At 41.3% G+C, this 23,633-nt stretch overlaps 1 protein-coding gene across 1 annotated transcript in view; it reads left to right on the plus strand.

The window, feature by feature from the left end:
• The window catches only part of KIF26B (kinesin family member 26B), a 423,104-nt gene that overhangs the window by 146,677 nt on the left and 252,794 nt on the right, over window positions 1–23,633 (plus strand). The window contains exon 4 of the mRNA XM_074948941.1: window positions 21,523–21,689. Coding sequence (XP_074805042.1) covers window positions 21,523–21,689 — 167 coding nt within the window. The remainder of the gene's footprint in view (window positions 1–21,522; window positions 21,690–23,633) is intronic.

Below are 23,633 nucleotides of genomic sequence, written 5' to 3' on the forward strand. Positions count from 1 at the left end.
TCTCTCCATGCAGGCACATCACTGCAGAGATATTAATAGGCATTACACACATGGATAAAGAGGAGTGTGTATTCCTCAGCAATGATTGTTTAAGATCCTGATCAAGCTCCCATTGAAGTCAACAAGAAGATTCTCATTCACTTCAGTGGAGCTGAATCAAGCCCTAGAACTGGAGGATTTTTAGCTCTGAAGGAATTAAAGCAAACCCCTCTTTTGTCCTGTTGGCAAAACAATGTCACCAGCTGAAATTAATCAGGTTTCTAGAGAACTTTTTAGCATGAGGACTTTTTACCTCCAAATGTCACTGAGGAGTTTTGAAAGCATCATGCACAGTATGTGCTAAATTTGGCCATTTTTTGGGTAGATTTAGGTGCTAAATCAGCAGATTAGATTGTTTCACGATAAATGAGGGTTCTGGAAAAAAATAACTGGCAGGAAAAATGCCTTTAAATGACCTCTTTTGTTGCCTATTTCATTACTATGTGACCTAGTCAGTCATCATAGGTGCCTTCAGCCTCATAATCCTAAATGCCTTGAAGCAATGTTAGCCGCCACTGATTATCTCCTGAGCGCTGTATTGCACTTTAGAGCATGTGGAAGGATTGCTTTAGACCAGTTCATCAGTTTCAGTTCATGCTGAAATAAAAGTAGGAGAGATGGACTCCTGGCCTGATGACTGAGATTGAACCAGCATTTCTGTGAAAGGAATCATAAGACAGAAATTTGTAGACGGAATGGGCTGAGATGGACACGTGGCATGTATCCCCAGCTCTGACACTTACCGGTTATGTGACCTTGGGGAGTCACTTTAAGTCTATTTGTCTGTTTCCCTTCCTACCCTTAGTCTGCCTTGTCTACTTAGATATAAACTCTTTGGGGGCAGGAACTGTCTGTATGTCTATAGTGCCTAGCATAATGAGGTGCTTATCTCTGGGGCCTCTAGGCACTACTGTACTGTACTGGTATATATTAGACTGGTAAAAGGGAATAAAAAGTATATGATGGCTTGGTTTGGCTAAATCTTTGCTTAGGTTTGTGTTGTGGGAAACAGCAAATATTAAGATATTGTTAATTTATTTCAGGACAATTTTTATCAGATTTAGTGTGGAGTATGTGTTTAAATGCTTGCCATTATTTTGTCTCTGTATGAACACCATTACTTGCAGTGCCACTTTGTGTGCAGTAATGTCTTCTACTCCACCGAGTACCCTTTAGATGGTACCATGAAAAGCAAAGGCCCTATTTGCTGCTAGTACAAGGAAACACAACACCAGTGAAATTGCATGTGCTTGCACAAGTAGAGAGTATGGCCCCAAGACCTTTTCTTGATTAGACTGTCTAACATTAGAGTGGAAAAAATAAACACAAACATCATTGGAAAGTGCAAGGCATAAAATAATCTCTTACTACAACTGTTGTAGTAAAACAATACTCACTTCTATAGCACCTATAGCATTATTTCCATTTTACACATGTGGGAAATGTGAAATGCACATTTCCCACATGTGCACCTATGCACCTATAGCAATAGAAATGCACCTATAGCATTATTTCCATTTTACACATGTGGGAAATGTGCACGGAGAAGGGAACTGATTTGTTCACGGTCTCATAAACACAATTTGTGGAAGAGCTTGGAAAATAACCTTTGTTAGTTTAGCTGTAGGCAGCAGGAACAGTTGGCCATTGGATAGGTGGCATTGTCTAGATTTTTTGTGACCAGTGGGAAAGAGTCATTGTTAGATTGGACTGTGAAATGGGAAGAGAGAAATAATGATCCACAACACTTTGGAAGAATCTTTACTGTGAAAACAGAAGACCTTCCAACAAATAATATACACTATAGTAGATTAATCAGGCTGTGACTCATTTTGTGTTTTCTCTTTCCTGAAAAACAACGTGATTTACAGATTTTTTTTTTCAATTAAACTGAGTTTATACACAATACTGCTTATGTATATTGCCATTGTACTTTCTGAAAACAAGGAGATCAGAAATAGGAGCTTTGTTTCTGGGGAGAATGCTTGAAAGTGTGCCCTTGGGAAAAGACAAGACTATGGAAGTTTTAAGGCTGTGATCTATGAAGTCTGTGAATTTAGCATCCTTGAATCTTGCTCTTTTTAACAAGCTTCCTAGTCCAGGGTACATCTCCCTTGCTATTTGCCCTGCTTTAGCTCTTAACACAAAAATAGTTCCTGCAGATGCTAAATTCCTTTCATCCAGTGTAAATTGCTTTGTTTGCACCGAGGGAACATCCCATGATTTACTGCTGGAAAAATCACCCTTCTTCATTACAAACTATTTATTTCTTTATCTCTCCCCTTCATCTGTTCTTAAGTGGGAAGGCCACAGCATCCATGTAGAGACCCTACTGCCCTCAAATGGCTTGCCTCCCAATCTGCTCTCTACTATGTGCTGGCCTGTTTTCAAGCTGGCACAAAGCCCTCCTCCATGGAGTCTAGAGCAGGGATAGTCAATTTTTTGTCAAGGTCCAGACTCCAGAGACACACTTTTTAGCCCACAACAAAAATAATGATCATAGGTAAATAAAATTTCGCAGTCCATTCAAAAGCATCTGGCAGTCCAGATTTGGCCCGCAGTCCGCCCATTAACTACCCCGGTCTAGAGTTTTCCCTGCGTGGTTGATAACACCCATGACTTCCAAGGCCTCAGTGGTGTGGAGGGCTTGAAGCATCCTTGAGCTCCCAATTGATTTTCACCCATAATGCATAAAAGTATTGGTCCTGTGTCTGATCTCACTTACACCAATGTAAATCCACTGGCATCAGTGGAGGTACTCCAGATTTACACTACTGGGACTGAAACCAGAATGTGGTCTATTGAGTCAACAGAAATACACTTTTAATTGTCTACATATATTAACTGCTCTCTTCTACCTGTTTTTTACTCTGAGAACATCTCCTCCAGAGGAAATTACTGCTATTAGTAATATACACTTTGCAATATATTCCAATCTTCATTGCACTAGTGTGAATCCAGAGTAACCCTACTGAAGTCAATGGAGCTACTCTGGATTCACACTGGAGTAACTGAGATCAGCATCATGTCCGTTGCCTTTATTCAGTGAACTGCCATGCTTCTATCAATAAGAAACTTAGAAACAGACTCTCTGAGGTGTGATAGATAGTACTGGAGGAGGAGAGTGGTATGGAAACCTTAACCTCTCTGTTAGGAACGATTCCTTCCTAGGAGTGTTTCTAGGACCATGTCTTAATCTGATTCTGCATTATGGGCATAAAAGGCTACCATGCTGATCTGATAGTGTTTTACGCCCACTTTGCATTCAACTCGCCCTGGTGTAAATGACTAAAAGCCAACTAGGTTCCATGTAAAAGATATATTGGGGGATGGGAGTAGGGGAAATCTGCGTGTGTCTATACAGCCCACAGAAGCGAGCCTCCCAGACCCAGGCCAACAGACTCAAACTAGCAGGGCTGCTGCTAGCGCTGTTATGGCTTGGGCTTGCAACAGCTATTTTTAGAGCGCTAGCATGAGCCCCGCTAGCCCAAGTCTGCTAGCCTCACTGCGTGTACTATGTAGACAAAACCCTATGAGACCTGGTTTTAGTTTCACTTGTGCTGGTTTTAACTCTACTGACCTCAACCTAGTTACCCCTGATTTACACCATTGTGAGAGGAGAACTTAGTTCATGGTGTTTAATTAAAAAAAAAAATTAAAACAGAGACCTCCTAAAATTTGTTCTTGAATCGCTCTGAAATATCTTATTTTACAAAATTTTTCTAATCAGTTGAGAAACAAACAGTTCATGGGCATTTAGAACTCTCTTTAGAGAGTTCTAAGAGGTAATGAAAATTGAAGATAATGACCATGTAACACTTAGTATGATTTAGATGGATTACTAGAGTTTAGACACCATCTCAGATGATGAGCCTGTTTGTTGACAGATTTGGATTTCATTAAAGCGCTTGTAATTAAATCCATTGTATATCTGCTCACTATTCCCACTTGGCCAATTAATTTAATCTTGCTGTTTGGTTATATAAATATCAACTGAAATCTCTTGAATGGATTTTAATAGCTGTTTGATTTTGCAGCTTCATGGAGATGGTTTTTGTTGAATTATTCTAAAGTGTAAGCTCCTTGGGGCAGGAACTGTCCTTATCTTTGTGTCCTACAGAGCACACACAGTCAGTGTCTGACAAATATTAAATAACATAAAATAGAGATGTGGGCCCCCCAGGGGCATGCACAAGGGGGGCAAGCAGGGGCACATCCCCCCTGTCAATCGGAGGGAGCACAGAACTCCTCCGGGGACGGGGAGGGGAGAGCAAGGTCCTCCAGCCCTGGGGTCGCAGGGAAAGACCCAGCGGTCCAGCTGCCTGGGGAGAGCAAGCTCCACTGGCTGTTGGGGGGGGGGGAGCCAGTTCCACTTGTCCCGGGGTTGCGGCGGGGGGAGCCAGCTTTTCCGGCCGCCGGGGGCCCCAGATAGTGCCCCTCCAAAAGCAACCAAATTTTTATTCCTGTGTATGCCCCTGTGGCCCAGTGAATGTTGGTTACTTTACCTTTTTATGAAAGAAACAAATTTAATACTATTACTTAATTTTTATGACTCTGGAAGACAGTAATAAAAAAAAATCCTGGTAGTCTAAAAATAGAAGCTTGAGGGAATAACAAGAATTTCTAAAAATTTGTTAGTTTCCATTAAGTTCTTTCTTTCTTCCCGCCGCACCCTGGCCACATCTCCTTTAATTCGTATAGGTAAAATGACCAGGATATGTAAGGGAATGAGAAAAATTAAAAAATGATTCTGGTAACATCTTTTCTGAATCATAAGTATATGAAATAATAATTCTACCTGGGGCACAAAGGAACAAACCCAGATAGATCTTAATCATTCATGTGGTAGACAGGCCTACGTGGGATCATTGTACAGCAGAGACCAAAGATCAGAATTTCTAGCAAGAAATGAAGAACGTGCTCCATGCAGATTTGTATGTGTGTGAATTTTGAAATCAAATTAGTGCAATGTGGCGTATGAATGAAAAAGCAAATGATTTGCATTATTTAATGACAACACTGCATTTCAAAGTTAAGAATAGCAGCTAGGAATATCCTGCATAGATTGCAAAAGATCTTGCATATGCTTATATTACTTTAAATCTCTGTTCTGGCCAACATGGTGTTTGACACTGAAGTCATTAAAGATTCAGTGGATTCTATACTTAGGAATAGTAGGATCCTATTTTACTAGGGACAAGTCTTATTGGATTAAGTGGTCTTTACTTGTCAGCTCAAAATTTCTAGAATTGTCAATTTTCATGCTCAATAGATCATTTTGACTGAGAGTAAAGGAGTTTTAAAAAATATCTCCTTGCAGGAGCATTCACAATTTGTCAGCACTGCAGCTTGTGAATGACCAGCTAATCCCTTCCTGCCTTTTTCAGATACAGCTATAGGACCAGGTTAGTCATGGATCCTTGAGAGCCAGTGAATCTTTCCATTCTTGTATTTAATTTAAAAAACTAAACAGATGGGGGGGGTGGGGGGAGGAGAATAGTATCAGCACTGTTCATGGTCAGAATCTTCCAAAGTGGTCACTGATTTTGGATGCCCAGTAGAAAGAGTTATCCAAAAATTGTCACCCCAAATCAATGGTAACTTAGGAAAATTTTGGTTTGTATCTCCCCTACATTGGCCACTCAGGAGAGATGGGTTGTTGTCATTCATTCAGCCTCTTAGTGAATGTGCAATAAATTCCAGGTGAGAGCCTACGATCAGTCTCCTTAAAATTCTCCACAGACCCAAAGGCCTAAAGGAAAGAGTAGGAACGTGACATGCTCAGTATAGGGATGTCTTAGTGAAGATGGATGATGATGGTCCATGCAGACAAACACAGGTTATATATGTGGTGGGAAAGGCCATGATCTGTATCTGAATTAAATGCTAGATCAGCTTCAGCTAATCTAATGTTCAACTAGCTAATTTTATTATGTTTTCCTGGGCAGTTCAACAAATTAACGGACTATTCGCTAGAGTTAAAAGGGCCTGATTCTCATTTACATTAAAGCCCCTTTACACTGCTAAAGTGTGTTAAAGGGACCTTTGTGCAAATGAGATTCAGACCCCAAAGACTTCAGATTATGCAGGTAACCAAGTCTCTCATAAAATACTTCTATTAATAGGACTATTCTGTTTTCTGTGGAGCAGGTCTGGGGTGGGTGAGTAGTTCTTAAAACAGGATTTAAATATTGTAGCTATGCAACTGAAAAAATGTTATGATAACAGTTACCCAGTTGTAATATGAAAACATACTGTACACTGAGTAAACTCCATGTTTGTTTTTAGATACAGTATGACATCTCACAGAAGGAGCTAAAGGGGTCTGGATAGCTCAGGATGTTGTTACTAGATTAAAGTGTATTTCCTAGTGCAGTCACTGGTTCAAATCCATTCCAGGTTATCAGTGACCAAAAGTTGTGATTATCTGTGGGAAAAGATTTTGGAATCAGTATGGACAGTACAGTGAAGATGTGTGTCTTGTGCACAGCAGCAGTTTGCAAGTGAATATACTGCTGCATGGGCTCATTAGAAAGAGGGAGGTCACCACCCTCATTTGGAATAAAGTGCTCCAATTTGATTACTTTGCCGTAAGAAAGATATAGTTGAGAATTGAAAATAAATCCAACGAACAGTTTAAGACGCATGAGAGGGATTGCATGAAATGAGAAATTGCAAACATACGATTTATCCTGGAAAGAAAACGAGATGATGAATTTATTTAAGTGTTGAAAACATGCTTGGCACTGTATGAGAGGCAGACAGCCCCGTTTAGGAAAGCACTTGAGTACGTGCCTTATTTTAAGCACACAAATAATCCCATTGGCCTCAAATTAGCTTGCTGAGTTGGGGCCAGCATGGAGAAAATACCTGCCCCGAAGTATTTACAATATATAGAGGGGGCTTAATTGAGTTGTTCAGAATAATGAAGGACCCTTTATTACATTGCCCCATAGTATAAAAACAAGGGAATTCTAAAGGGCAGTAAATGAAACAGAAAGGCAGTAAACTTAGAACAAATAGAAGGGAATATATCTTTACAAGCATCTAGTCAGCCTGTGGAATTCACTGCTAGAAGAGGTCATGAAGTCAAATACTGTACCTGGATGATTTTATGACCACTAATAATGTCTGTAGCTATGCAAACTAAGATAATGTTAAGGGCAACCAACTCTTATACCTCAGGGCATTTACCTTCAGGACCAGGAAGGAATTGTTTCTGTCCTGATAGTAGCCCCAGTTGAAAGCCCTTCCTGGCACCTTCTGAATTCTTTCCATGTATTTCTTGTTAAAACTGATGGTTGCTGCTGTCATAAAAAATAATTAAAAAACCCCAGCAGGACACTTTTTATTATTAACTTCAAAGTAAGACAGGTGTGTATGTATTACGACAGAGGTTAATATTAGATGAACCAGCCTGGTTAAATTTACGCACAGGTCACTCCAAATTGATTACATAGCTTCTGCAGAACAGAGATTTTTTTTTTTTTTTTTTTTTTTTTTTTGGTAGCAACTGCCTGGTGACTCCACTGGAAACGAGACAATTACATGGCAACTCCCATTAGCCCTGATAACTCTGAAATTAACTGTTGTTACAAATGTGTATTGGTGACCTGGAGGAAGGAATGTGCCCCACAGTAGTATTAAAAAAAGGGAACTGGAAAGGGAGCCAATTAGCACAAAGCCAAAGGCCAATATAATTCAGCATGACTGTTGCATGATAGGATTGTGGGTCTACAAATGGCTTATACTATACACTGCAAAGTATACACAAAAAGAAAAGGAGTACTTGTGGCACCTTAGAGACTAACCAATTTATTTGAGCATAAGCTTTCGTAAGCTACAGCTCACTTCATGTAGCTCACGAAAGCTTATGCTCAAATAAATTGGTTAGTCTCTAAGGTGCCACAAGTACTCCTTTTCTTTTTGCAAATACAGACTAACACGGCTGTTGTTCTGAAATAATAATATTGTTACCCCTTTTGACCTGAGTGGTTAACCAGTATTCAGTGTCCTGCAGGTTGTTTCATTTGTGGGAAAAATTGATGATGAACTCAGATATTTCTCTGATGCAATCCTGTTTATTTACAAAGAATAAACACAAAATCCTGTTTCTCTGAACAGAGTAGGAATCAAATAGGATGCAGTTTCTTCGTTTATGGTTCCAACTCTCTTTCCAGCCAGCACTCTGTCCCCAAATGTTCCCCATCTTTGCATTCTCCTAGCGCCGTGTTACCAGTACTTCTCTTGTTGTCTGCTTCTGCACACAGACACATACCTCCACTAACCAATACTCAGCCTCCTGTGTTTGCATTCAGCCCCCAGCGAAACTCCTCTGCCCACATAGCTCAGCAGTGGTGCCTATTATTTTAGCTACCTTACTCCCAAAAGGGACTTAACTGCTTCTTACATTTATCCTGAATGAAGGGCACCAGCTTCAGTGAGCTTTCCCCAACTCTCGTCATAACATTATTATTAATGTGTCCTATTAGTTAGGATTGAAATGCTAAAATCTTTGGGACAATATCTAGTAATCAGTGATCAAAAAAGGAAACCAAATTATGGATCCTGCATACAAACACTGGGGGGAACTTGTCACTAGCATAAGTGAGTGCAATTTCAATTATATCAGTTGAGCTGTGTCCATTTAGGTGGGTAATGAATTTTGTTCACTAAATATAATTTACAGGAAGGAACTGGCTATTCTGTAGCTTTAGTCTCTTGCTATAAAGGATCATAGAGAAATACAGAAGGTACACAACAGGGGAAGCAGAAGGAAGCAAGGAGAGAAGTTGCTTAGTTATTCAGAAATGATAGAAAAATTAGGTCTTTCTTTGTTAGAAAGTGCACAGAATGCTGAGGGGAAAGTTGGAGGAAGAAATTGCTGCAGTGTTATGCCACATAGACTCAAACACAAGAGAAAGGAGACATCAGTTTAAGGACTGGAGAGTAAGGACTCCATCCTGCACCTATGTGATACTTGCTGCCTGCACCTCTCACTGAAGCCAATGGGAGTTGAGGGCACTCAGCACCTCTCAGGATGGGTTCCTGAGGCCATGATTTAGCACAGTGCTAAAGTGTATGCTTAACTGCCCTCCTGAAAAGAGATGCTTTCCTGGATCTGGGCAAAAAAGAATTTCCGCAGAATATCTTCAGATTGCTGCCTCTTTGAAATACTAACTACTCGCTAAGAGAGAAAGTACTATAAAGAGAATTAATAAGTGTAGATGAGAGGTTAACTCTTATTTCATCAGTTTTAAGTGCATGATCATATATGAAAAAGGTCGAGAAAAGCATGTAGAAGAAAAATATGATGGTGTAAAAATGCAACCAAAAAAAAAAATCAGTCATGAGTTTCCCACACTTTATTTATTTATTTATTTATTTATTTAATTAAAACGTTTTATTTAAAGTGCCATGCTTCTATATCCTTTGGGCCAGAGTGTGCCTGTTCCCTTTGTGGCTGAAAAAGTGTCTGTGGGTGGGGAAAAGTGTCACATGGGCACAATCACAGTTCCCCTCTGCATCACCCTACGGAACTGATCTGATACATGGAGCAGAGCCTGCTGTAGCCCGTTTAGGCGTGTAGCCACAGGTTAACTTCTTCTGCAGGCCTGGGAGAACAATTCTTCCTAGAACTCTCCCTGGGATGACTCAGTTCCTCATCACTTCTTACCTAGCTGTGGGTCTATCTAGGCATAGTTGAGCCCTTTAGGGCCATGTTCTGCTTGGCAAACTCATCTAGTAGACCCACTGAAACCAGTGGGACTATTTGCTTGAGTAAGATGAGTGGGATTTGAACCAATGGGTACAATTCTCAAAACAACCTTAGTGATTTAGGAGCCTGTCACATTTTCCAAAAGTGATACAGGAGTCTACGTGTCATAGAAAATCATTGGAAATTTACTCCTAAGCCAATTAGGGGCTTTTGAAAATTTTACTCAACACCACAAAATCAGACCAGTCGAATTAGCAGAGAACAGCCACCTGCTTTTTTGAAACAAAGTAAGTTATTGAAAAGCATGTGCCTTAGTTGCAAGACCCATTTCTTGGCCTAGTCTTTATTTTTATAAAGTACTGTATTGATAACCATAGGAGGAATGATGACGTACAATATATTTGGGGAGAGAAGAATTTGTGGCATCTGCCAACACTACTATAGTTAAACCTGTGACAGTAATTTCAAAAATACTGTATACATAAAAAGCTTTGAAAAAAATCATCTCAGCCTATTACTACTTTGTGGGGAAGGGGAAGGAGATGAAATGACATTAAATTCTAAATGGGTTCAAGATATTTGCTGCATCCCTTGGGGATGGGAAATGCTAGTGGAGAACAATCTGACTACACTAGCAAAGAACAGCTGGATAAAAGACAATGGTGAAGTATGTACTGATTAGAACCAAGAAGAGAACTAAAGTCTTGAGGTGACTAGTAGGATGGGCGGAATTTGCATATGTTGCATTCTTGTGCATTAAACATGACAAGAATCTAAGCTGGGGAAAACTGGTGACGTTCCTTCACTGGTCTTTAGAGTAATGCAATCCAATAGAACGAAAAATTCTCCCCTGGTCTGTTTGTTTAGTTGCCCTGTGTATCTGTTTCTATAAAATATTGAAAATGCAGAATAATAATTTTTCTTTCCTCCTCCCACCTCCTTCTTCATGGCAGAACTTTGTCATATTTCTTTGAAGTAAAGACTAATAATCCAGTTTAGATGTCTCTGTATGAAGAATTACTTTATATTGCTTATTATAGATAGAAAGAGGTTGCTTTCTGGGTCAGTAATGCCATTTAAGTTAAGCCCACATGCTGACATACTCTGGTAGCTTCAAGTACTGTTCCTGTCAGAAGAGAAGTGAAAGGTCAGTGGTTTACAGATTGCTGCTGGTGATGTGGTAGCAGCTACAGTAAGATTTGAACTTCTTATAATGTCGTGACATGACGGGTAGAATAGTAACTGGTCAGCAAAATGAAGGTTTGCCTAAGTTTGTCCTAGCTCAGCAATTAACCTAAAATTCTGTGCTTCAGCTGCAGAACAGACCTGCCCCAACTTTCAGATTGCACACATGTGCATGTAGAGAGAGAGAGAGAGAGACACACACACACACACACACACACACACACACACACAGCGTACACATTCTTTCACCCACACGAATCTTACATTGCTACCGCAGTTCTTAACTTAGTGCGTTTAGCACTGCTACTCTGGCCGTAGCTGTTAATGTCTGAAAAGTACCTGACACAACAAAGGGATTAAATATAAGCACTGAATCTGGAAGTGTGAAATACATGTTTAAACTGAACAATGAAAAAGAATGTCCTGTTGCAAATCTGGCAGCAAATAAAAGTTGGATTTAAAAAAAACACCATTTCCATCTGTACGATTTATGACATAGCAGCAGGAAGTGCAGGTAATTAAGAGAATTAACATCTTTCATAAATTAGCCATTTTAAAAGAGGTATTTTATGAAGGTTGGAGGCAAACTCCAGGGATGGGAAGCCATTTTATTGCACTACCATGTTGTTGGCAGGTGTTGCTAGTATTAATACCTGTCCCCCTCCCCATGGAATAATTTGGAAGAAACTCCATGTGGGGAACCTTGTGCACTTTCTCTCCCTCAAACCATCTATTGTGGTATTTTCTGAGAGAGGGGGCGATTTGGGCCTAGGCTGTTTGAACAGGATCAGCTTACTCACAAAGGGCCTGATCATGGCCCAGCTCTGGGGAGCCATACAGAGTTTAAGAGGGAGCAAGACCCCCCCCCCCCCCCCGTGGCCCTTGTGCAGCCTTTTTGCAGTTACTGCTGCAGGCCTAGGGGTGAATTGAGGGGGCAGGGAATCCGCTAATTCTACCCCCTCTCCCACTCTGCACAAGAATGGTCAGTCTTAACTCCACCCCATAATGTGTCAGCCAGCACAGTAATAGATTATTATCCCCAGGGAGGGAGTCAATGGGGAATAGTGAAGGAATTGTGGTTCTCAGAAGACAGATTCCTTCCCTGAGTTACCCCTCTGGTGGCACAGCTGTGCATCTCCCCTCACACTGGGCTAACAGCAAATGCTTAATCTAACCCTAAATTTTATTTTTCTTGGCTTTCTGTAGCCTGCCAAACAGCTTGCACATCTTAGTTATGAGGTTTTCAGGGTTCATTCTGACCCCAGGGGAATTAGCCTGTCTGAAGAGTCCCCTGGCATTCAAAAAGGGGTTAGCTTATCTGCCTAGGGATATGTTATCCTGTGACTTGCTTCCTCGGGGAGAAATGGAAGAATTCTTCATGATTGCTGGTAAGAGATGTTAGATGCAGAGGCCTTAAATGTTTCTTGTAACACTATATAATCCTCACTTTTATGAAAAGTGGGTCAGTCATAAAATGAGGGCAACCATGCTTTAAGGATATATCAGCAGTTCTAGGAGAAGCCACATTTTTCCTGGCCACTTCGGTTTAAAATGGATCATTGCATACTTGGACCTGCAGTTTCCACATGAGCGCAGGTGCAGCCCCCAAGGGGGACACATTTCCTCTCCCTGAATGTTTGACTATCCTGTGAATGTTCCCCTTAGAAATGCTGCAGGGCTTGTGGTTTCCCCATAGCCTTTACCTTTTTAAACGTAATTGCTCCTCTGCTCAAGAGGCACCTTTATAGGAAACAGGACTCAGCTATAGTCCATGTAATAGGACCTTGTGAGGCAGATTTGATCTGTACTTTGTCTGCCTTGATATACTGCTTCTCTTTATACTTAAGAGTTCTGTTTCTTCAATGGACAACATAGTTCAGGGGGGCACTGGCAATTTAACAGTACAGAAAGTATAACAAGGCCAAATCAAAACATGCATCTCCCAAAAGTCTAAGTGATTGAAGAAGCTTCGGGATACACCCTCCTATGTTTATTAAATTATTTTCTGTGGGGGATTATACTGCTCAAGTGAAGGAGCCAGTGGCAGAGGCTTGATAGGGCAGATTTCCTGTTTGTAATAAAGCTTTGATTGTTGCCAGAAACACCCCCCCCCCACCCCCACAATTCCTATTGAATATTTCTTTAGAAGAGAGGAAGGTTAAAATGTGGACTACAAATGTTCAGGTCCAGGCACAGCCATTGCCCTGCAAATGAAGTTCAAAAGGTAGGGAAAGAATGAGTGCTATTGAGTGAATGGGTGAAAGGAAGAGGGAGGGAGGCCAATTGGCTGAGTAAGTGGTGCGGTTCTTTGCCTTTCCCAAGGAAACCATGGAAAGATTAAAAATCCCTTCAAAAATACTGCACCCTAATTTAGGAAATAACATTCTTAGGAGCCAGGAATCAGAGGAAAATGGCTTGGAGTTGAGGTGAATTCAAGGTTACTGGGATGTAAAGCTGGGTGGTAGTGTGCGATTCCCTGCTGCTGTCAGGTATGCCACTTGTACCTCCCTGCACTCCAGGAGGATTCACCCTCATGGAGGGATGGTTACGCTGGGTGAGGGTGGCTTTAATTTGCAGTTGTGGCTCCGCAGAGGCTGAGGGGTGCACTGACTCTGTAGCTGCTGTTGTATAAGGATGTAGGGTGTGACTGCAGAAACCACCGGCCATTCTCCATTTTGGAAGGTGGGGTTCTGGATTGCACGGAGTGGCAGGCTGCAGTCAGCACCAGACACTGTGTAATGTGAGTTTTCAGTTCAGGAGCACATGGCCCTTACCTATCAAAGGAATGTATTCTGAGGGGAACTCTTGTCTAGCAGCTACTCCCTTTACACTTGGCTTCTGCATCAATAGTGGATTGTTGTAGCCAAGGACCTCAAGCTGTCATTGTTTAATACGCTGTTGCAGGAGGAAAAAAAAATCTAGCCTAGCCTAGTGACCCTGGGTAAAGCCATGGTACTGTAGGCTACGACAATCCCTTCAGCTGCGGCTTCTTGTTATTTAGTCCCAAATTCTTTCCCCCATGAGTTATTATTGCCTAAGTTCAAATGAAAGCCTGGGCTGCCATCTGGCTGCGTTAAGTGGCTTGAGACCGATACATGAAGCAGTGCAAGTTCTTGGTGCTCTGTAGTGCGTGTGGGGGTTTGAAAGGTCACTTCTCCCCCAGTGGCCTCAAATTACAGCCCCCATTTTACTTTGATAAATGATGGTCTTTCTGGGAAAAGGGGTTGCTCTTCCTTTTCACTCTGTACCCTGAGGTACCAACTTTGTTTTGATAGTTGGGTGAATAGCAGAGTATGGCCCTGTCCTAGACTCTCCTGAACCAATGATTCATGAAGAAAGCCCATCTGATTTTTGCCACATTAAATTAATATTCAGCTCAAAAGGGCCACGTTGGCTTTAAAATGACCAAACATATCCTGGTTCAACAGCAGGTACTGTCAGAGTTCGGAACAACAGGTACTGTCAGGCCAGGCTTCTTCGGTTACAGCAGGGGGATATCCTTCCTCCCTGTCCCAATTTCACCCAGAACGGTCACTGGAAGAAGCAGCTGGCTCTTTTTATCTTGCCTGCTAGGTTCTGGTTGGCTTCTGCCTGCTCCCAGCCCTTCTAGCTGCTGGAGGACCAATCCTTGGTTCTGCTTGCTGCTGATCCGAAGTGGCCTTTTTGGCAGTTCTTGGAGGACTGAACTTGGTGCTTTTCTTCCCAAAATGACACCACCTTTGGGCAGGGCTTTTGCCTTCAATCTCAAAAGGCTTAGTAAGTGGCTTGCACCTGGGGAAAATTGCTTAGATCAAGTCTGAGAGGCAGTCCAATAGTTTGTATACTCCTGAGAAGAAAAGGAGTACTTGTTGCACCTTAGAGACTAACCAATTTGAGCATAAGCTTTCGTGAGCTAATTGGTTAGTCTATAAGGTGCCACAAGTACTCCTTTTCTTTTTGCGAATACATACTAACACGGCTGTTACTCTGACTCCTGAGAAGGGCAGTTTTCCCTCTTCTCTCTTCATTTTGCTTCTCCCTTCGAAGCAGAGTATCAACATTTCCTGCGTAGAGCTGAAAAGCAGACATTCGGTTACCTAGGAAGCGAGTAATTGAGGTGTAATTGAAAGTATATTATAAGCCCTGGTCCTGCCATGGTAGAAGTTACTTGCTTTACATATCTCGCTAGGCTTGATTTGTCCAAGGCTGCTATTACATTATTTTGTTTCGCTAAATCATTAATCAGTATTTTTTAAAGTTTTCTTATTTTTAAGCAAGTGAAAAATCAAATAAGACAAGTTTTTTTTTTTAAATGAAAACTAAAATGTTTCAGGTTGAATCAGTGACGAAAGATTGGAATTGATTTGAGCAATTAGATTTATTGCATCATGAGTTGTATCTTCAGTGACTGTTCTATTATGTTGCTTCATTCATGGGTCTGGGCAGGATGGAGACATGCGAAGAACAAATATTCCACATTTATACTGCTTTTTGGAGTAGCTCAAAAGGGGAAATGGCTTCATATCTGAAGGGTGAGGGTCAGATTAGAAGTGTCAACAAAGAAGTAATCAGAAACCAAGTTTCACACCCAAAAGATTTGAGGGAAACCAAAAGTCTGATTGTATTGTGTTTCACCTAAAAATACTGCCTTGGGCTTTTATGGTAGATAATACATGCTGTGATTGCTTTTCATTAGTTTTATGAAACATGATGGAGATAACAAAACAAAAGTAAGGCTACTAAACTTTCTTCCAAAATATTTATGATGCTCGTGGTGTATAGGGAGTTTGGGTAAGGTATCCTTTAAATATAACCTCATTATTTAGTAATCTTTTAGAGTAATCTCTTTTAGAAGAAAGAAAAGGAGTACTTGTGGCACCTTAGAGAGAAACAAATTTATTTGAGCTACAGCTCACTTCATCAGATGCATTCCTTTTTTTCTGAAATGCTAAGCCAGACAGGCATTTCCTTAAGGGTTAATATTGGATGGAAACCTCTATGCTGTTTTGAAAGAAAGAATAGATTGCCCAGGATAAGTAAGTGTGTGTGTGTGTGTGAGAGAGAGAGAGAGAGATTTCTATTATCACCTTCCTGTGGCTAGCAATCTTATCTCTTCGCTGATTAGAAGGATCTCTTGCTGAATACTGCAGATTGTGTCAAATAACCTTCAGTAACAGGTTTTTAGCTTAAATTCAGTATCTCAGACACTGATAGTCTGTGCATCTAATTTGTTAAGTAGTTGCTGAATTTAACTAGATTTAATGGTTGCCCCCAAATGTTCTGCTTCCCTCCAAAGCAAGGCAAACTTCAGCCATGACATAAGTAATAATATGTGCTTTTCTATAGCACCTTCCAGTTGAAGATCTCAACTGAATGCTTTACAAACATTAATGAATTGCACCCTACTATGTAAATACTATTAACTCCATTCTACAAATGGAGAAACTTAGGTGCCCTGAGGTTTAGTTAATAGGGGTAGGGATAGCCAGCCAGGGTTCTAACATCAAGTTCTGTGGTTAAACTACAAGTCCATGTTTTTTTTCTCCTAAAGTAGAGAATTTAAATCATGATCTATCACCAGCCATTGCTGTTCACTCTGAGGATGTGGCAAAAGAGGAGGTGGAGGAGGTGTCTCATTTTTATAACAGGACAACAAATGGGGCCTGAGGAGCGACATATGTTTTGTCCCACGTTCACTCGGAAGCTTTTGTTGTAGCATGAAAGGCTGCATTGTTCCATGCTTTGTCTTTTGCTGCTGATCGAGGCAGTGATGTGCTGCCAATATTTTAACAAAAGACTTTCTCAAAATGTGTCCTATTGACTTGTGTTAAACCATGAGGTACAAGGAATGCATGTATTCACAGAGGAGAGAGGTGAGAGAATGGGAAAATCTATTAAGGTCTTTTAATCCAGAATGCGCTCTCATAACCAGTCTATAGCTGGGGGTTGGATGGCAACATCACTGAACTGCCTAATGTATATGCTGGGCATACTTTGATACTTTGTTCCTGAAAGATAGACTGATTGTGTTGATGCTAGATCACAGGATTTGACTTGGGGTGGGAAGGAAAGGAAATGCTGGAAGGGTTACTGCAGGTGTCTGCCCTGTGAATTTTTGTTTTTTAAATATCTGACGCCTCATGTGTTCTAAAGGCAAACTATTTTCTTCTCAAATATATATTTTTAAGTCCCATATATGAATGTCAGACTTGGCAGGGATAAATTAGCACCATCTTAAGAAGAGGATGAAGTGCACCAGCGGGCAGGAAATCTGCAGCTCGCTCTGTTTGATACAATAATTTTGACGAGAGTCGTGGGATTCCTCCCACTTACCACTGTAGCCAGGTCCAATAAAGAGGCAAATGCAATAACGTTAGCTTTAAATCAGTTGTTTATAGATTCCCAGATCTGAATTACCCGTGCCCTTACTCTCATGAATAGTCACCTTGACATCAGTGGGAATGAGTGAGAGTTTTCAAGATTGGTCTCCTAGTCCAGACACAGCAGGCCAAATTTTCAACTGTACTCGAGCCCCTTTTCATGGCTCCTGTGGTATAAAGGGGCCAGAAAGAAGCCCAATTCCCCCAGCTAGCAGCTTCCTGGGTACAAAGTGATCCTGTAGGTGGCATATAGGCAGCCATACTCCTGAGTGTCGGGGGTGTGTGTGCGCTCACCATGGAATGGCCCATATACAGCTGTGGGATGGCACCATAAATTCAAGCCCCTCAAGAAGTGCTTGGATTTACACTGGGGGGCCATTTACATCCCCAGCCAGATCCAAAAATTGTGGGGGCTCAAAAGTGGCATGAAGCTGCCTTGGCCCTTCACCACCTTGTGGTGTATATTCTGAGAGGCACAACTCAGAATCTGGCCTGGTGTTCTGGAGTTTTCTCTCCAGTTTCTGGTGGGTAGGTGGGTGGAGCTGGGATTAGCAAACTTCTGCACTAGAAATAGAATGCCTGCTCTTGACAGATGTGTAAATATCACCAGCCGTTTACTGCTTTGTGCAACAACTGATGAGAGGGGTGTGTGCGGATAAAGGAAGGAGAACTGTTAACCACTGTCTGTCCTGCAGACTATGGTGGTAATCATTACACAGATGTTTCACATATGCAAATTTGAACAGCAGTACCAACCTTTTAGCATGGATAGAGCCCTGGACTGGGACTCAGGAGACGTGTTTTGTTCCTGCCTCTGCAAATGGCCACCTGGGTGAACTTGGGCAAATCAGTTCCCTTCCTGTACCTGTTTCCCCCATCTGTAAACTCGGTGTAATGATACTCCTTTGTGTAGTCCTTTGAGATCTATTGATGAAAAATGCAACAGAAGAGCTAGGTGGTAGTAGTAGTATATTGATACAGTGTTACAAAAAGCTTTACTGAAAATCCTGAAAAATGGTATTAGTGTACACTTGCATATCCTTTTGTGAAGTACAAAGGAATTTTGTTTATGCATCTCCTCAACTCAACTGTATTTGTCTCCTCTATCCCATCCCCTACATACTATGATATCATAGAAACTCGGGATTTAATATATTTCTGTTATTTCCAGCTTCTTGTTGAATCCCTTTGATTAATATTTTAGTGTAAGAAAAAGTGACTTGATAAGTAGTGGCTGTTTAAGACCTTTGCTTTTATGTATTAAAAGGCACAAACATGCTACTTGCTGATTCAGTTTGTGTGTGTGTGTGTGTGTGTGTGTAGGTGGGGGGACATTCTCTTTTTATGTCTTTTCAAAGTCACCCCATGTCTACCCAGTGAGTATTTGAGCATTTTATAGTCCTGGTCTGAGGAACATGGGCACACTTCACTGTTTTTAAAAATGGGGTACACAAAAGCCAGTATACAAAATGCCCAATCAAATTTTGAAGAGGCATGAGGTCATACCCTCCAGAAAGCATCCAGAATAGGTTTGATCATCTTTATTTCTAACATTTTCATTGTTCTATTCATGCTGACAGCTCTGCATTCATATACATCCATGACCTTCCTACTCTCAGTGTCTCCACAAGTGTGGAGACTGTTTAGCTGCAGTTTATCTACAGATGAGGTGAAGGATATTTTCTGGCTGTTGCAATTTTTGAGACAGTAGAATCAATATTTGTGGCACAGTTGGCTACGAGTGCATCTTGTCAGCCACGCCTTCCTGCTCTTTTGGAGGTCTGTTGTGGCTAAAACAAATATGTTGCACAGGCTGTGGAAATCCTTATCTGGCTCATGGAAGTATGTGGAGAAACTACAATTTCAAATTGCAACTGAGATAACTCAACTCGTCCACTTCTTATCTTTCAACAACTCCATAGCTCCTATGGGAGGATATACCAGCTCCATATCTCTTGATGGCCTTGACTGTTGATTAATGGCAGTCTCCCTGAGTTTAGGTATGTGAGGTGGAGGATGCAAGAGAAGGTTAGGCTTAGATGCGTGCTGCCATCCTCAGCTGATGACCACTCCAGCAGATGACAGTCTAGTTCTGTTGAGTAATTGGGTGAGACGGCACAGTTGTGAGGAACTCACTCATTGCCTACCTGGGTTTGTGAGGGTTGGGAGAAGCATGGGCTGACTGACTATTGTGTGGAACAGTTTTAGATGTCACAAGGAAGGCAGACACTTTATCTCTTCGTAGAGCGCTGGAGAGTAATGTTTGGTTGTAGTGCATGGTAGAAATGCGTGAGACATCCTGGAAGCCAAATTAAAATTATTAGTAATAGTGCTACCGAGAGTGCTACTCCTTCCATGCACTAGATCAGCAAGACAGGGTTGGGGGGAGCAATAAGTGGATGAGAAGATTGTGCAGCGCAACCTCTGCTGTCTACACTGGCTCCCCTTGGAATATAAAGTCAAACTCAAGATCCTTATCTTCAAGACATACAATTGGCTGGGCCAAGAATGTCTAAAAAGAAAGCCTAAAGTTGAGGGATGAGGTCCATCTCGGGCATAATGGAATCATCCATCCTAAGGATAAATCTTGTTTTGTAATGGGTCAATTCAAGACTGTGGAATGAGCTTCTGCAGGATCTAAGATCTTCCACAAACGTCAGATTTTCCTTTCCAAGTGCAAGGCACATGTCAGCCTCACCTTCAGTAATTAAAATTATAGTACCACAAACACAAAATACATATTAAAAAATCCCTCACATAATTCCTCCCCCCCCCTTCTCCACCCAGGGAGAAAGATAAGACTGCACTGTATAGTTTCTAGTCACATTGTTTAATGCACTTCTAGAAGTGCATTAAGCATACTATGGCATGAGGGTGGCATAAGAACCAGAGTAGAATAGAATAGATGGACATTGGACACTAGAAAACCTTTTGTGGAAGGAAGAAGCTCTATCATAAAGGAAACCAGTTGCTAGCAATAGTTTGGGGGGAACTATTTAAACTATGATTTGGGAGGGGTCTAGCAGTGCAGAGGTGCACTCAGATAGGTATGCAAAAACGTGATTGTGTGTGCCACAAGGAAAGAAGAGAAGGGAATTTGTTAAGGACTAGGAGTGTATGAGGTACAATAGAGGATTATGAAGTACTGACATAGGTCCAAGCAAAAGCAGAATTTCAGGCTAGAATCTTAAAATGAAAAATAGTCACACTTGTGCTGGGCTGCTCTGTCAGGGCCTGACTCAGCTCCCACTGAAGTCCAAGGGAGTCTTTCAATTGATTTTAGTGGGAGCTGGATCAGGTCCTAGTCAAACAGCATCTGTTCTTCCTGGCACTTAGAAAAAAATTGCTTTTTGTCCTCTGCACGGTTACAGGCATCAACACTCAACCCAGAGAGGCTTGAATGGGACTGAGATTTTACTGGACAGCAATTCCTCATTTGCCTTGATAGACTTTCCATTTACGTGGTACAGGACATAATGCCAACAGGAGAAAACGATTGCTATAGTGGGACATCAGGAGGGAGAAATCCAATGGTATTGAAAACGCTCTAGGAAAATCAATGAGAATTAGACTGCGTGACTATAACATTGGTTTCCAGGAGAACTAATAAATAGTCCACTTGGACCCCAAATGACACTTTCCTTCACTTCTCAGATTGTTTGGGCTGTTATAAAAAGAAGTGTCACCAGAAATGCTTGATACTCTAGTGCTGCTTTCTTTAACAAATGCAGATGTATATTTTTCTTTAATAATAAATATCTTGTTACATTTCTAATTTGAGCCCATCATCCAATTCACATTTGCCCTGAATAAAATGTAGGTTCTCAGTACCAATACAGTACTCGCTGATCTTTGTGGTTGTTTTCTCTAATAAATAAGCATTGGCTAATGTCGTTGTGCCCTGCTGTGCTGAAACTGAGCAAGGATAATGGTTTACACTTTCCCCTCCAAATGGAAGGAAGACCACAGACATAATTGAAACGTACGATGTCAGGGGGTAATCATTTAGCGCATTACTTTTAATGAAAATGAGGTGAGGACCGATACAGAATGCTGCAAAACAGCACCATGGAAGCAATAAGCTCATTCACTGAGCCGCAAAAGTGTGGCACATGTACCACTCCTCTTCCATCCCTCCCACCCCCAAAAGTTAGATCACGTTGCAGAGGAGTGAGGCAGCAGGCTACATCTAATGAGCCTTCTCCTTCTTTCTGTCCTCAGATCTCCCAGCTGATGACAGAGACTGGTCGAGAGGGGCTGACTGAAGCAGTGCTGAACCGCTACAATGCAGATAAACCCTCCTTGTACAGCTTCCCTGGTTCCCAGAGCACCTATGTCGCCAGTGAAACTTCAACCGGCACCTCAGTGGCGGCCTCCTTTTTTGCCAGGTAAGAGAGACTTTTCACCTGTTCTCCACGGCAATTTGGAATGCCTGGATCCAGCTTAGGTGTGTTGAAAGGGCTGGTGTCAGTGCAACAGAAAAGGGATGATTTGAGTACCCTTCTGCACTGGAGTTCTGAGCTGAATAATTGGGATTCAGGCTGTACAGTAGGTTTTTGTATATGCCCCATGTACTGTTGCTGTATGAACATTTATTTGTTAAAAGATGAAATGGGATTAATATATTCCTCCCTGTTTGTATTGGACCATAGAATCTGAGTGACCAAAATGGCCTGTGTGAATGTGGGTGGCATGATGGAATAGAAGATCTCAGCAGCATACCATAGGATTCTTGGGAATAGCAAATATTGATGTATGTTGCCAATGTGATCTATATAGATAGTTATTTCCACATTTCGCCAAAGGAAATGGATGCTGGATTAAACATTTAAAAAACATTTCGGGCCAGATCCTAAGATGGTGTAAATCAGCATAGCTCCATTGACTCTATTGACTTACCCTAAGAGAGGATCTGGTCCTCCATTTATTAAATGTCTTACAAAAGTCAAACACAGATAAATTTTAAACATATATGTAGTTAGCCACAGCTGAAATTTGTGTTGCCAACTCTAAGCATCCACCTCTTTTCAACAGAGACACACTTCTTGAATCCCTGGAGGTCCAGCTGTTATTAATGCCATATGATTCTCTTTCTTTTTAAGGGGAAAAATATTTCAGATTTCTGAACTTTGAAAACACTAGAGGTGGAAAAAGAAGAAATTCCCTTTACTTGATTTGTTCCTTCCCATGATGAGGGCTGTACATATTGAGCCAATCTCACTCAATACATTTCATTTATGACAAAAGTTGGATTAAAAACAGCATTTAATAGGAACCATTGCCGACTCCATTTACCTCAGAACTGGGAAATCTCTTCCACTTTCCCATTATAAATGTGGTGCTGCAAAGCTGAGCATGGCAGGATGACAGTGGTCCTGCTTTGCTGTCATTTTCTACTTAATCACAGGCAATTTCAGCGAGATTTGTCGAGCCTTCTTGCATGGTAATATCCAACTGGAGTGCAGATTTGGATCAGCAATTATTTTAGTAGGACTGACTTAAGTAGATTTATGAAGATGATTTGCCCCATTTGCTAAGTGTTCACTGACTGTTCACGTAGAGAGGATTTATTTTCTCCAAGTAAATTTCAGTGAAATGCAGGAAATTAATGAAACCCATTCAAAACCCATAGTGCAAATCATAGCATTTAAAGTGGAGCCAGTGGAAAGTTCTTGCTAGTCTCCAGTTCATGATGCGAACTTTTGGATAGGATCTGCTTGTAAGCCAGAAATCACAGAGATCCCACATCTTTTTGTTGTCTCTTGTTTTAAAAAAAAAGCGCACGTTGCATGACAAAAGTGGACCCATATTTGAATACTATATAAAGACATAATATCTTCACACCATAAAGCAGTCCTGTTCTGGGCTTCCGGTTGTATCATATGGAATGATGGCTAAGACATCAACCTAAACCAAGCACACTTTGCTTTACTTATAATAAGGGGAATCCACTGCTCATGTTTTCAGAGTGTAGGGGACTGATTCTCCCCTGCCTTGCACATGGTGTGATCATTTACACCTGGATAAAATGGGTCTAAGAAGCTACCATTAGAATGATAGCATTTTACCTCTTCCCTGCACTTTGCACAGGAGTAAATGATTATAAGGGGCAAGGCAGTGAAAAATCAGACCCACTGGTGTGCTGCAGCATGATGAGATGAAGTAGCCAGAATGCCAAGCCTTCTGTTTCCTGTTTAAAGGTGGAGCTTGGACAGAGCAGTAATTATATGTCAGTTTATTTGACATATTTTACTGTACAGACAACAGTAAATTCAAGAACTGCCTGGGCAATTTCCTAATTTGAGTCTGGAGAGTAAAGGAGCTCTGTAGAA

Source organism: Natator depressus, chromosome 3 (genome assembly GCF_965152275.1).
Source record: "Natator depressus isolate rNatDep1 chromosome 3, rNatDep2.hap1, whole genome shotgun sequence".
NCBI classification, from domain to species: Eukaryota; Metazoa; Chordata; order Testudines; family Cheloniidae; genus Natator; species Natator depressus.